Source organism: Neoarthrinium moseri (assembly GCF_022829205.1).
Source record: "Neoarthrinium moseri strain CBS 164.80 chromosome Unknown scaffold17_Wmoseri_CBS_16480, whole genome shotgun sequence".
In the NCBI taxonomy this organism is placed as follows: Eukaryota; Fungi; Ascomycota; class Sordariomycetes; order Amphisphaeriales; family Apiosporaceae; genus Neoarthrinium; species Neoarthrinium moseri.
The window spans coordinates 440045-454964 of NW_026055131.1; the positions used below are offsets into that span (position 1 = coordinate 440045).

Consider the following 14920-nt stretch of genomic DNA (forward strand, 5'->3'; position numbering starts at 1 on the left):
TGCGTCCTTCAATATAGCATACGGATGGGAGCTAGGGAGGCTCTAGGGACACTTACAACGGGCGGCTTCATGCTAGTGCGCGTGAGATTGATGAGGTGGTTCAAGATGTCCTCCGCTAAATAGAATCGAAGGACACTAGAGTAACGCACGGCCGAGCGAAACGGGCCTTGACATGAGCCAGCACACGCGTTTTTCTAACTTTGCTGATTGCCGGTCCAATTCCGGCATCAAATTTGCTGCACCATGTTATGACACCCAGAACAAGACTAGGAAGGGCCAGGTGTAGGCAGCGCCATTTGACACGGAGACAACGCTATGGTGTCGCTGGCACCTATCGTGAAGGGCCTATTCTTAGCTCCTAAGCCGGCAGTCTCAACTTAGCTGCCCTCAAAACACGCGAGCTCCCATTCTGGGAGCTCTAACAACACCAACGAAGGCTTGGTTCGTCTTTCTTTCGGGCTGTCGATGAGATGAGGTTACCACTAGTAATACATTACCACCTAGGCAAGCGTTGCGAATTGAGACTGTTAACTACGTGATCAGACCTCAAGCTCCAAGTCGCATCTAGAATATTGATCTACCTATTGCATACAGCTGCGGGTGATCGACGACTAAAGGCCCCGGGGCTGCTACATCCGTCATCCGGGGAGCTTCTTTCCCACGGCACTCGCGGCTTCCAGGGTCTGAGTTACCAACGCGGGAAAGATAAACATTACAAAACTTTGTTCGGAATTGCAGGGTCCCAAGAGAGCTAGGCCGTCAGTCGTCCAAGGTAAGTCTAGACCCACCGTCTCGTCTTTTCGATCTGGCTTGGAGTGGATGCGGCCGGTAATGCCGAACCAATGCAAGGGATGCAAGACTTGTGATAAGTAGATGTCGTACGTTCCCATCAACTACCTACCTCTCTACTATGTCTTTTCTTCATGGAAAGCACGTGGAGAAATGGGTACTAACTTGCGACCGCGTAGCAGCAACCCGCCAATCATGGGTGCAGTGCCTTTCTTTAAACTAGGAAGCAGGGAAATCTTGCCATGAAATTCCCCGTCTGTTCGAGCTAAGATGTGATATTACAAACTCGCCAGAATGTTATACGGTTGTTACTTCCCTGGTCATCATATCGGGCACCACCCTTTGGCCTTTCCAGACAATGAGGGAGTACGCTCGCAGCCATGGGTACCTCATGAAGGTATCCCTTGAAACCTGCTTAGGCCAGTCGTCATTCCTAGTCGCGGGTCCTGCGCCGGATAAAGAAAATCACTTCCTGCCTTGACCATACACGCATGCTTGCTCAGCAGAGGAGGCACGCATACCAAAAAGAGGGCATTCGGAAGTTGAGGCCAGACCAGCGTGGACGCAAGTCAATGGCACGCAGCGCACTCAATCGGTAATAGATGGACGCCAATTCAACGTCGCTTGGGAATCCGGAGTGAGGTGGTTGCAGAGTACCAGCCGTTGAACAACGCTCAACCGTGTACCTCTCAAACTCCTCGTCGTCCATGACTACTCAACAACGCGCCAGCAGCGGTCTCCCAGCATTTCCCCCTTTTTCTCTAGCATAATCACCCCGGCTGGCAGCACGCCATAGTTCTCTGGAGAGCATGATTCAGATTTGTACTTTAAATTACTAATTGGATAGGCAATGCCGGGGTTGACTGTATACAGTGTAGATGGTGTAATCGAACTGACTGGAGTTTCGATAAAACACGACCTCGCGTACAACACTCGCAGTGAGTGTTGATACGTAGCACAGAGCCGGCTTGGTATTGGCCCTTCTAGCTTAGAACCTCTCCTTGTCCTTGATTGGCACGTCCTTGCCGGTGGCGTTCTTGTACTGGCCGCGGATGAAGTCCGAGATCTGCTCATCCTTGGCCTGCTCAGCGGCACTCTCGTTGCTCTGGTCGCCCTGCTTAAGGACGTTCTCCTGAACCCAGTCGACACCTGTGTCAGACGGCCACGTTAGCAGTGGTTGCAGCAGAGGGAGGCTTAACAGATGTAGATGATGCTTACCCTTGTCGAGGGCATCCTCGTTCTTTTCCGACTCTTGGCCGCCACCAGCCATGCTAAAGGTAGAATGTCAGCATCTTGTGCTTGTCTTGCTCTCCACAATATGGGCTCAGACGAACCCGTTCAGCTTGTCCATGAATCCACCGCTGGACTCCTGCTTCTGGCCTTCAGACTGTGCCTGGTCGCCAGCCTTCTTATCGCCTGCGATCTTGTTGATGAAGTCCATGGTGAAGGGATGTGAGGGGTGTAGAGAGACTGGTAGTTTGAGACTGCTGGGCTGTTATCTTTCGGCACTGGTTCTACTCTACTCGGAGGAGTTCAGAATGTAGAAGGAGGAGTCGCGGTTGATGTACTGCTGGAGGAGGCCGCCAGGGCGGTTATGTCCTGTTTTACTGCCCGCCCGCACTGAAGACCTAGTGTAGCGTGTGACGTGCGCCAAGGACGATTCAGCTCTCGTCTTGGAATGCGCTGAGTGGACAGCCACGTGCTGCGCGGGGGACAGCCCACAAAAAACACGCCGAGAAACTCTAATTCTCGGGTACCCCTCGCCAGATTGCCAGCGTCTAGACCTCTGCTGCAAGTCTATCCTCGTCCGTCTGTAACCGGTGCCCTCTTCTCATGAGCTTGTATATGCATGATGTCGGCCAGTATCACAGTTTCAGCGTTGTCAAAAGGTGCGGTTATCTCCGCCTATGGGGACGTTTCGAACTTGGACCGGCGCTTTCTGGTATCAGCCAGGTCACCTGGGTGTTAGTTGTGCAGATGGGCTCGGTTGGTTGCAAGCTGTCAGGTACGAGTACGATCCGTGGGGCCTCCCACGCGACCGACACCCAATACCTATGCGGGAATGCACCAGTCATCAGTGAAGCTGCATTGCCTTGTTGCAATATATAAAACAAATGATGAGGTGCCTAAGTGCATGTGAGACCCGGCTCATCGCAATAGCTTCCAGCATGACAAAGTCGTTAGCGCAGAATCTCGAGTTCAAACCATGGCGATCGGAAAGGCATAACCTTCCCATGCTCACATGGAGTGCTTAGTTTCATATGGGCCCGAGCTCAGCTATCAATCTATCATATGTGCCAATGGCCATGCTGTATTGTGTTCTGAGTAGTATTCCATTTCAGCTTGAGAAGGTCTCGTATCTGCAGAATGTACTCCAATTTCAGCGCCCCGAACTATCAATCTTCTTCCGCAGCGATGTCTTCTCTTCTACTTAGCCTTCTCTGTGGCGACCACCTGTTCCTGATTAATATCAGAAACCTCGAGACCTTCGATCTGGGGCTTATTTCGGCTTTTACCCAGCGCTGCGCGCATCACCCCGAGCCAGGTCTTGCGGGCCTGCCAAAGGGGCAGGAACCAGATAACAGCTGCAGCGACCCAAGACCAGAGAAAAACGACCACTGTCCAACCGGTAAAGAAGTTCCGACTAAAAGTGTACCCAGTGCCGTACAAGGAGAATGGTATAATGATGAGAAAGACTAACACTAGGACGAGTGAAACGATCTTTGCTCGCCTTGAAGCTTTCGCTAGAGCTGGTGGGTCCCAGTCATCGCCGAGGTCAGTTGTGTCATCATAACTGTACACCTTGTCTCCTGGTCGTGGCTCAAGTGCCTGCATAAGGAACAGCTGATCCCAGTCGTAAGGGGTACGGTGCAACGACCACATGGCGAAGTAGATAATCAATGGCACGAACAGCCCTGAACAGTTGTTAGCTCATCCATGATCAACAACACGGCTGGCTTTGCAAACTGACCCACTGTACAGCCCACAAACATTGACCAATTCTCATAGAGGGTATCCACTGTGACTGCTCCAAACATCCCCTTGGCTGTAACGATCCACGAAACAAGTGCGCAAGTAGAACCTATTGGGGCTGAATATGTCATGTACGCTGGACTGACGTGCGCTGAGTTCACAGCGAGAATGATTGGTATAACGGCGGGACCCAGCAACACGCCGAGGAATTCAAGGATCCAGCCCATAGAGACTCCACCTGAACAACGTTATTACTAGCAAGCCCTACGTGGCGCTTGGGTAACCAGTAGCCAATCGCACTGTACCGAAATAACTACTGGAAAGGAGATTTCGAGTACATGGTATGAAGGAAGAGGGGTTTTCCCTTTACTTACTGTAGTTCAAAGCAGTAGCAAATGTGCTGGAAAACAATGCAAAGGCGGTTAAGGATATGTGGGAAACAAGCTTCAGTCGCTTATCGCTTGCGGTAGGATTGATATCTTTAAAATAGCGATTAGTCATGAAAGGAGGTTAGTAGAAGAAGTCAAAACTTACAGGGACGGTATATGTCAAACGTCACTATAGACGCGTGCGCGATAATCTCAGCACTGAAACTTGATGTCACGGCCATAAAGACCATCAAAACAACGGCAACAGCGCCACCCTTGCCCATGACTGCTTCTGCTGCTAGTGGAAGTATCATCGCATTGTTGATCTGGTAACTGGTGACACCGCCTTCCAGTGGCCAATATTCCGTGTTGGCCAAGGCGATGGCAACATAGCTCATGGTTGCGCACAATCCCAAGGGGATGCTAAACCAGCTAAAGGCACCCAGGAAATAACCAGTGACTACTGCACCAGGTTCTCCTGCAATCGCCTTCTGGCCATACTGAACGCGAGTTAGCCAGATGGGCACGCTACCTGGACGAAGATACTCACAGATGGGTCAACGAAGACTGATCCAAAGCCAGACACCAGAATCACACCAGCCAGGAGTAATCCTTCTCCAGACTGCATAGTGAGATATGATCCATCTTTGGCTCCAGTTGCCCCTCCCGTAGCCATGGCAGCAGGTGCCTGTAGCAGATCCCAGAGTGCTCCAGGGCTCCCAAGGACTGGGAGAGATTCCACAGCCATAACCTTAAACATGAAAACCAGTAGTATGACGTAGATAATGATAGTGCTTCAACCAATAAGCATACTGTGTAATAATACACTTCCTAGCTGTACTTACTGCAGATAATCTGATAGGATTGTCGACTTGAGCCCACCTAGATAAGTGTAAACGACAACTCCTTGAGGTATCAGGTAATTCATAGCAATCTTGATGAGTGTTAGCTTTCTCCCAGTATCTGCAGCATATTCTTACTATATTTGCTCCAGTAGTAACGGTGAACGCCGCAGACCCACCAAGCAGAAGAGCAGCTGTGATAAGGATCTGCAATGCCCCTATCAGCTTAAACGTCGCCTTTCAGACACTGGTAGATTACCTGAACAGAGACTCCATATGCGAAGAACACAAGGTGCGTAGATGTACCGAAGCGAATTCGTAGAGCTTCGAGAATTGTGTTGGCCCGAGGAGCCCTGCGCTTGAGCTCGATGGCCTGAGGTCATCAGAATTAGTATGCCATTGTCTTCGCTGCTTGTCCTGGGCCCTCGCGCAGAATGGAGCATCGAGATATTATATGAATATTAATATACTGACCATTATAGCATAAAGAAGAATCTGCACAGTAGCACCCGAGACAAACCACCACAGCCCTGCGAACCCAAACAGGTAGGTCAAGCGGACCGAATTCAGCAGCGTCGCGGCATAACACCACGAGCTCACAACAGCTGCTGCGACTAATCCACTCTTCACACTCTTTTTAGCAGTCATGAGCATATTCGTGTCCTGGACCACCGGTCAGCAAGCCATGGCCGGTCAGTCCCACTTTTATTATCTTACAGCTGATTCATTCAGATATCTCCGCGAAACCCAGGTGATCACATTCATCGTCAGGGCGAAGACAATACCGAAACCTGCCCGCACATTCACCCTATTCAGCATACAGTAGTTTTAAAGGCCTAGTGTTCAAACATACCGCATACTAAACCGTACGCCACCCCTTGAGGGAGAGGCGGGGACCCTGAGTCAGACATGCTGCTTCTTCTCAAGCTATGCTCTTGGGTGATGTCTCACAGGAGCGTAGAGTCGAGCTGTATTCTATGCTCCGTACTTGGGAAGAATGTGTCCTGGGGACACAATACCTTTCAACTTCTGCAGCACCCATGCTCCCACTCGGGATTGTGCCAGACTGCCGAGTCTTCACTCAAGCTGTTCCAAGCCGGCGGGACCAGAGCTATCAAAGATAGCTTCAAAGCTTATTTCACAGGCACTTACAGTCTGTACCGCTCAAAGTTCGAAGGGTCAGCAATTTACCCGTGTCTTATCTACCAAGGCCTTCAATTGCTATATGCGTGTAGATTCAAGTCACTAGTCCAATCAGAGAAGGGGTATCGACCTGCCGGAGGGTACGGGTGGAGCAACCCCACAAACCCGGCATTAACGACCCGTTTTCGGATATGGTGCCAACGATCACCGATGATAACAGCAAGTGATATGATTCGTCTTGGGGTTTCATGTTCAGATGTCTTCCGACGGAGTACTCCCGGAACTCTTCCGTTGTTACCGTTACTGTGTTACATGATTGCTCTAAAGAGAATTGCACAGTTATTACTTCTGATTGTATATGCAGAACGCCGCGCGAAGCAGGAAGCCGTCCTCAAAGGGATATTCTGAGCTGTCATAGAGATTGGGACTGAAATTGAGCCATGGGTGAAGCTATACGGGAACCATGGCAAGAGATAGCCGCTCGTAAACAAGCAGAGCGAGTATCCAAGCTTCCATCTGAATGGCTCATACCAAAACCACTGCTTCCGCCGACTGAGCAGAGCTTTGTGCAAGATTTTCCAACAAGTTCGGGCTTCTTCACAGATAAGGAGCTTCTAATCACAGAGTCTACAGCATCCGAGGTTGTTGGCAAGATCGCGACGGGGGAGTGGACGGCACTTGAAGTCACAAAGGCTATCTGCAAGCGAACAGCAGTGGCTCAACAGCTAATCAACTGCGTGACTGAGATCTACTTCGAACAAGCATATACTCGAGCGACGGAGTTAGACGATTACTTCAGGCAGCATGGCACGACAGTTGGGCCACTCCACGGATTGCCTGTCTCCTTGAAGGATCAATTCAACTTGAAAGGGGTGGACTCGACGATTGGTTATGCGAGTTGGGCCGGGAAACCCATCGCGGAAGAGTCTACCTTAGTCAAGCTTTTGCGTGATGCTGGGGCAATATTCTACGTCAAAACCAATGTTCCTACCACTCTGATGATGGGTGAATCAGTCAACAATTTGTTTGGTCGCACTCTGAATCCCCGCAACCGGCAACTCACAACCGGGGGCTCTTCAGGCGGTGAGTCAGCCCTGGTCACTTTCAGAGGTAGCTTCATTGGAGTTGGGACAGACATTGGAGGTAGCATCAGGCATCCAGCATCATATACAGGGCTATATGGCTTACGACCTGCTCACGGCCGTGTCTCTTACCAACAAGTAACCAACACATTCCTTGGGCAAGAGGCCGTCCGCTCGTGCGCTGGACCCATGTGCCGTTCACCCGAGGACATTCGGCTCTTCATGTCTAGTCTCGCAGCACAGCAGCCGTGGCTACATGATCCGCAGATTGTGCCTCTTCCTTGGAGACCGGAAGAAGAGAAGCTGCCCGAGAAGCTATGCTTTGGTTTTGGGATGGGCGACGGATACGTAACTCCTTCGTAAATGCCATGCATGCTGCTTTCATTCCAGATGTCAAAGCTGACCAAAACATAGCCCCCCGTTACGCAGAGCCATGGAGATCACCAAGTCAAAGCTTATAGATGCCGGCCATACAGTGATCGACTTCATCCCGTACGAAACCAAGGAAGCTTCGGAGATAATCGGCAAGATGTGGACAGCCGATGGTGGTGAAGAGATTAGAAGGGACAGTGGCGCGACGGGTGAACCGCTACCACTGAACGCAGAGAAGTACTACGGGCCTTCCAACACTTCGCTTAAGCCAATGACGGTCTTCGAGACCTGGCAGAATCAGCACAAGAAGTCTCTTCTAGCCCAAAGCTTTCTTGAAAGGTGGCAACGGACAGTCGACGAGACAGGCACTGGTCGGCCAATTGATGCCCTCATCACACCCAGTACGCCATTCCCAGCAATTCGACACGATAATCCGTACAAATGGAATTACGGGGTCCTATCTCCTCTTTTAGATCTCACCACAGGAGTATTTCCCGTGACCAAAGTGAATTTGGAGAAAGATCGTGTCCCAGCTGATTGGAAGCCCATATCTGATAAGGATAAGGAGCTGATGGAGTTTTGTTAGTCCCACTCCTCGGAACATCACGCACGTAACTGACGAGTCTCAAAGACGAAAAGCCAGAAAATCACGAGAACGCGCTTGTTGGGCTTGCTTTGATTGGAAGGCGACTGGAAGAAGAGAAAGTCACCGCGCTACTTCAAGTCATGAAGGATGTTGTTGGGATCGACTACTAAAATCCGCCCCCGGGGTGGAATAATTGAGCGCGGTAGCGGGTCCCTCGATGTAAATTGTATCAGCAACGAGCAGCCAGCAAACTTGGTCTGCCGCTGGCCTGAGAACTGGCTTATGTGCCGACCGCTGATGGATACAGGAAATCGTTTGTCGTATAAGTTCATGAAATGGATGTGTATTGACAGGCGATTTAAAGCTAATATATGTAGATGAACTCATCGTTCTTTCCATCAGTAAGATCTTCGTCCCCTTGAACCCCAACAGCGTGGCCGTCGGCGTCAGCATTCTCGACGTCAGCTGCAACGTAGCGAGACTCCATGGAGTGATCCTTGATGTCCGCCTTCTTTCCAGCTCTGATCCGACTCTTGCGGTTCAATTTGTTCAGCACGAACAGGTTGCAAGCTTGAAGAGCAACCACAGCCATGAGGGCGACAAAGATGCCTAATACGCTCCGGAGTCCGCTATGGTAAGCTGGAGCATCTTGCGCCGAGAACAAGAGGGGTCCAACGATGTTCCCAGCTGAAGATGCTGCATTGTAGAGGGACATGATGACCGACTTTTTCGTGGTGCCTCCGGTGTTGCCCACAATCCAGGAGACTATCAGCGGGTTGGCACCAAAGAGGAAGGCGAGAAAGTAGTAGGCCAACAACAGCGGCCCCTGCTCCGTGGTGTCTCTACTCAACACATACAGAAGCACAAGTCCAACGATGACCGGAACCAGGATAATGTTGAGCACGGCTGACTTGATCTTTGCCTTCTGCGCTGCCCATGACGCGAGAAGAATGAGGATGACCTGAAGAGCTCCAAACGGCATGTTGAGAAGGGAGGTCCTGTACTTGTCGAATCCGAGACCTTGCAAGATAAGAGGACCAAACGTATTCTGCGTCGCTGCACCCACGTTCAGGCAGAGTGTCATGATAATCCAGAGATAAGACTTGGGCTCCATGAAAATCTCTGCAACGTGAGACCACTTAAACTCCCGCGAACCAGTACCAGTCTGATTCGATCGCAAGCGCTCAATGGCTTGTTTCTTCTCGTGTTCGGTGAGAAAACGAGCAGAGGGGATGTCATTATCAAGCTTCCAGTAAACAAAAGGCGCTGTGATGATCGTGACTAGGCCAACAAACAAAAAGATGCTATGAAATGTGGTTAATTTCGACACTGAGAGTAGCGAATAGGATGGTCTTACATTTGCCATGACTTAAGGACTTCTGACGGTATGTGTCCCAGCCCGTACGACAAGGCAGAAGCGGCGATGGTAGCAGCGCCATTTGTGCCATACCATGCAGCGACCCGGATGGGTTGCTCGGCGCGCCTATACCACTGGGACGTGATCACAGAGAAGAGCGGCAGGCAACCGGCTTCGAACAGCCCCAAGAAGAAGCGAGTTGCAAGGAGCGCCCCGTAGCTGTGGCAGCCAGCCATAGCGGTCTGAGCGATTCCCCATCCGAGTACCAGGAGCGGCATTAGGATCCGATGAGGCACTTTGACGATGAGAAACGACGAGAACGGCTGCCACGCCAGTTGCGCTATGGGCGCGACCGACCCAAGGAATGAATATTGGTTCCCGGTCAGGCCGGTATCTGCTTGCAGGCCAAATAATGCGCCATATCCCAGGACGGATTTGTCTAGAATCTGCAAGAAATAGACCCATACCAGGATCGCTAGTATGACCTTATCAGTCTTTCGGCGGATTCTCTTGTTCTATAGGCAGGGTCAGAGTCTGGATAATTTCGCGTAGACGACAGCACTGACATCTTCTTCCGTCAGTTCAATGCGAGGGCCATCCGTGCCGTCCGGTGCGGCCTTGTTAGTGAGATGTCCACCCGCATCCTCACAGGTCACCTCTGTAGGCTTTGCGTCTGAAATCATGGGATCCATTGGGAGAAGGGCGGTGTGGTGTGAAAGTCTGTGGCAAGGACCTCACGGCAAAGACGAGAGTCATTCCAAGGCCAGAGCTCGCGAACAGCCGAACTTATATGAAAAGAAACTGGGGTAAGGCTGGGGATATAAGTGGGGAATATACTGACGACGATGCGGAGTAATGGTGGGGGGTCGAATGATGGGGAAGTTGGACAGCCAGCCACGCACCGTCTGTGCGCTCACATTCGCCGGGAGGGCACTCAAAAACCCCACACAACTCCATAATTGCATGAGCATCAGTCGACTAGCAATAGGGGCGTCAGTGGGGGACACGGGGTCAATGGGGGTCAATGGGGGTCGTGAGATCATGGGGGTCATCTTGCAAGTATTCCACTAGTTACACTGCCCATCAACGCGATCACGAGCATGACGTCTTCTCCTGCTCAGATATGTTTTCAAATGGGATACTTTTGGGCTCCTCGATTCTGTCTTTCGCTAGACTATTCGCTGGTGTGTACCAAGTCACGCCGCAGGCGCCGGCCATGACTCACGGGTGGAGGACATACAACTAACCAAACTTACAGTCCAGGGCACCAAAGGTCCATCCTCAAGGAAGTCTAGCCACGAGCCCTTTAACTCTGAGAGAATTGGTAATCAAAAACACAGGTCTAATCTGATTGTGGATATAGCGCATGTAGCAAATGTCAGTGGGTTGGGACCAACTGGGCAGTTCTGGCCCTGTGTCTGTTCTCCAGTAAACACACTAGGGCGTTCCACACTTCGCTGCACGACATATTCTAGAACTAGCCACAGACTCATTGCTTTCTTTTGTCCTCGATTGTCGAATGCGTCAAGCAGTCTATTTCTGAATTCAGTAGTCCCTGGAGAGTTCGGCTACCGTCTAGTGCACCTTGCGAGGCGTGCTTTGAAGTGAGAGGAGGATCTTGGCTATTTTTATATTAGAGGTTACCGGTAAGTAATGACCAGCCACTTTCAACGCATCCGTGAAACCTTCGAGCATCATTTGAAAAGATTAAGCTAGGGAATTATGGCAATCGCGCGGACGAACGGCAATTGAAGGTTTGTCAAGTCGATTGAGGCCATTTTCTGAAGGAGTCACAACGTTCAACCTGAACTCTAAAAGGAATGCCTAAGCCAGACGATTCTAGCTCAAGCTTATGGATGTTCCTAGACACCCAGATCTAATGCTTCTGAGATTACCCATATATAACGAAACACAGCTCCACTCCACGCACCATCTCTTCACACAACAACGCGAACTTGTGCACTGAGACAGAACAACAGCCAAAGTCTTACGCTTCTCATCATTAAACGCATTATTATAATCCCCGCTTAAGTGCCTCTGAGGCCTTCAACATACGCTCCCGATCAACTACGAGACTCACCATGCCTTCTGCAGACAATTTCGAGGACGACTTTTCAAATGGCAGTGCAGAGGCATCTCTCACTTTCCCACGTTCTGCCAACGATATCCGTGTTGGTGATTACATTCTTCTAGATGACAGCCCCTGCAAGGTGACCGATCTCTCGAAGGCTCAAACGGGGAAACACGGCGCTGCCAAGGTCATACTCTCAGGTACAGACATCTTCACTGGGAAAAAACACGGAGGCAGTTACTCTTCTTCACACAATGTGCCGGTGCCCATCGTCACGCGTCGGAATCATCTCCTCCTTGACGTATCTAACGACGGATATCTCACTCTCTTCGATGCCGGCACTAAAACTGAAAAGACTGATGTTAAGCTTCCCGAGGGCAAGGTTGGAGACAAGATCAAGGACAAGTTCGACAGGGAATTTGAGGTGGACCTATTTGCCACTGTCCTCTCCTCCATGAATCACCAGATTGTGGTTGATGTGGTTGACAAAGAGCGTGATTGAGTTATCCAGAATGTATCGCCCACCTCCTGCCTGAAAGTTACTTATCTGACTAAGTGTTGGTTTGTGGGAGAGTGTACCTATCAGCATGTAAGATGCCGTGTTCAGCTAGTCCTACTGCTTTGTTAGAACAGATGATTTTCGACGCAAGTATTAACTGGCCAGTATTGTGACATGATTGGCGCTGGAAAAATGGGGAAACCCCTTGTAAATGCACGCGATTGTGCTTGGGATGCTCATAAAAGTCGTTTCCCTAAATTTCGATAAATTAGAGTATCCGCACTCTAGGTGCTGAGACGAGGTGGAAATCAAATAGCAAGCACGTGGTTGAGCACAAGCTCGTTATTTGAGAATCCTTTTTTCGTCGCTGGGATCCTCACCAGCTCAAAGGGCGCCAACTTGGTACCGATTGGCTAGTTTGGATATTGCAGGGATGTGACTGGCGATAGACGCTCATATCCTAGCAAAGTCCATACTGGGTACCGAAACCTCAATCCCACTATCGGGCCGAGCGTACAATAACGAAGCAAGAATGGTGCCGACTGCCTGGCTCAAAGTCACATCAAGAGCCAATACCAGCCACAAGCAGTCGGCATTTGCATCTGGTTTCCTCGCTTAAACCCTCACGCTTGTCGAACTACTTTCGTTTTCCTTGGCCAAAGCCTGTCCGACGGCAGCCTGCCAGGTTGTGGACCAGCCTACAAAATCGGAAATCTACCCGAGGCCCTTTCGATGGCCAAGAAGACCCGGGCTTGCATGGGTTAATGACCCACTGCGGAGCATCAGTGGCATGCATATGCTGCATACTGATGGAACCGCTACATAGGTGGCCTCTCTGAATGCTGACACCGGTCAAATCAGTCTTTCTACCCCTCAAAACTTTCAGAGCTATCCTACGGGTATATTATCCACAGCATAAACCTAGATTGATACCAGCGGCCTCTGCTTCGCACCCAGTGTGCGGCCATTCTCTCAACACAATATTCGAACATTCACCAGTCCAATCCACAGCAGCCAGCAACACCATGGAAACTAAGAAGGAAATAGGCATTCAGACCTTTGGCGAACCCAGCCAAGCGGGCACTATAGGTGACCCCGTATCTGTCGAGGATGAGAACGGCAGGACATGGCAGAACTACAAACCGGACAAGTATTTCTTACCTAACGATGCCGGAGAGCAAGATCGTCTTGACGTCACCCATAAAGGCTTTTGCATACAAGTGCACAGTTTGCAAGATCCACAAACTCGGAGCAAAAATCCCGATGATGCTTTGCATCTCGCTCCGATTGAAGGTGATCCGCCTCGGGTTTTGGATTTGGGCACTGGCACTGGTAAGCTCCTTCTCCATGTCTGAGGATGGGAGGTGGAGGCAGTCTTCTCTCACGACGCTGAAATCAGCGAACAAAAGGAATCTGGGCAATCGAGTATGCACGACGTCATCCCGGATCTGAAGTCATTGGCTCCGATCTCAGTCTTATTCAGCCAGATGTATCAGCCACTGTGCCCAACGTGTCTTTCGTTCGAGAGGACGTAGAGGATTACTGGGTTCACGGCGCACCATTCGACTTTATACACGGGCGCCTCTTATTTACTTGCTTCGATAACCATAAGGATGTTATCAAGAAGGCTTTCGATAGCCTAAGACCTGGCGGCTGGATCGAATACCAAGACTCTTCTTTGAACGTTGATTCCGACGATAACTCACATCGCCGGACAGCATTACACAAATTGACTTACCTTTCTATGGCTGGGGCAGCAGCAATGGGCCGAGATCTAGAGGTCGCAAGAAAGTACAAGGACTACTTTATCGAAGCCGGATTTGTGGACGTCGTGGAGGTCAAGTTCAAGGTCTTTGGTAACACGTGGCCCGAGAAGGAGCCAGACTGCACTATTGGCAAGTATATGAGCCTCTCGGGCTCTCAGGTAATCAAAACCATTTCGGAGAAGCTACTGCGCAAGGGCTTGGTGTTGCCAGAAGACATCATCGAACCAATCGTATTGCAAGCGCTGAAGGACGTAAACAACACTCAGATTCACCTGTGGTGGCCTGGGTAGGTTTCCTTGAGAGATCATTTGTCCAATACGTTTGGGCTCGCTGCTAACGGTTTCTTCAGTTACGTAGTGTATGGACGGAAGCCATTCGACCATGAGAAATCCTAAACTCTAGCGTACGACCTATCATGGCTTTAGTCCCGAACTCTCATAGCTATGCCAACCTAAATACCAAAAGTCTTCTGTCGAATGATGGTGTAGAACCTGTTGCTCATCGGCAATGCTATCCTGAAACTTTATGACATCCGTTGGCCCTGAAGCATCTGCTGAATACCATTTCAAGGGTCAACGGGAAGCTAGACTGATTAGTATATGATACCAACCTAATCACTCCATACGCTACTACATTTCCCATAGAAATTGGAGCATTCCTTGATATACTGATCGATCAGCACAGCGTGGATCCTATCTCCTGTCGAACATATTCAACTTTGAGAGGGCAACCGCGAATTAGGAGGGCATTCTCATTCGAATTCAGCCTTGGCTCATGCCTGCCCGGCAATATCCTAGCTCGAAAGCAGGTAGTCGGCGTATCTGGCTAAGTGGCATTTCTCAAGCAAACTCTCGATAAGTTCATCCTTGCCAAGACAAGTAGCGCGATCCTGCGTGCGGCTGGCGCCAATATGCAGGGGCTGTGCCAGTGGGCCGAGTATCACCTTCAGCTAGACTCTGAGGTGCCGCATGCCAACAGTCTTTCGCAAGTCCGCTCATCCTCACTATTGAGGGACGCAAAAATAGATGTGGAGAAAGTGGCTGCAATACCCATGGATTTGCACGAACCCTGA

The 14920-nt window shown here is 50.4% G+C and overlaps 6 protein-coding genes across 6 annotated transcripts; 3 read left to right on the forward strand and 3 right to left on the reverse strand.

Moving 5' to 3' along the window:
* Positions 1-1777: 1777 nt before the first annotated feature.
* Positions 1778-2230, reverse strand: JN550_005564 (uncharacterized protein; the record flags this gene model as incomplete). Its single annotated transcript, XM_049317205.1, has 3 exons — positions 1778-1938; positions 2008-2060; positions 2124-2230. The coding sequence occupies 3 exons, from the start codon at positions 2228-2230 to the stop codon at positions 1778-1780; spliced, it is 321 nt and encodes a 106-aa protein (XP_049172577.1).
* A 986-nt stretch (positions 2231-3216) lies between these two features.
* On the reverse strand, positions 3217-5737 carry JN550_005565 (uncharacterized protein; the record flags this gene model as incomplete). Its single annotated transcript, XM_049317206.1, has 10 exons — positions 3217-3704; positions 3761-4000; positions 4137-4241; positions 4297-4630; positions 4681-4924; positions 4976-5064; positions 5111-5179; positions 5232-5345; positions 5447-5635; positions 5690-5737. 10 exons carry the CDS (start codon positions 5735-5737, stop codon positions 3217-3219), a joined length of 1920 nt encoding a protein of 639 aa, XP_049172578.1.
* Positions 5738-6555: 818 nt separating this feature from the next.
* Positions 6556-8325, forward strand: JN550_005566 (uncharacterized protein; the record flags this gene model as incomplete). The annotated part of the gene is made up of 3 exons (XM_049317207.1): positions 6556-7556; positions 7612-8150; positions 8201-8325. The coding sequence occupies 3 exons, from the start codon at positions 6556-6558 to the stop codon at positions 8323-8325; spliced, it is 1665 nt and encodes a 554-aa protein (XP_049172579.1).
* A 194-nt stretch (positions 8326-8519) lies between these two features.
* JN550_005567 (uncharacterized protein) lies at positions 8520-10204 on the reverse strand (the record flags this gene model as incomplete). Its single annotated transcript, XM_049317208.1, has 3 exons — positions 8520-9459; positions 9513-10027; positions 10079-10204. The coding sequence occupies 3 exons, from the start codon at positions 10202-10204 to the stop codon at positions 8520-8522; spliced, it is 1581 nt and encodes a 526-aa protein (XP_049172580.1).
* Positions 10205-11593: 1389 nt separating this feature from the next.
* Positions 11594-12085, forward strand: JN550_005568 (uncharacterized protein; the record flags this gene model as incomplete). Its single annotated transcript, XM_049317209.1, has 1 exon — positions 11594-12085. One exon carries the CDS (start codon positions 11594-11596, stop codon positions 12083-12085), a length of 492 nt encoding a protein of 163 aa, XP_049172581.1.
* A 1022-nt stretch (positions 12086-13107) lies between these two features.
* On the forward strand, positions 13108-14243 carry JN550_005569 (uncharacterized protein; the record flags this gene model as incomplete). Its single annotated transcript, XM_049317210.1, has 3 exons — positions 13108-13414; positions 13492-14134; positions 14198-14243. 3 exons carry the CDS (start codon positions 13108-13110, stop codon positions 14241-14243), a joined length of 996 nt encoding a protein of 331 aa, XP_049172582.1.
* Positions 14244-14920: the final 677 nt, after the last annotated feature.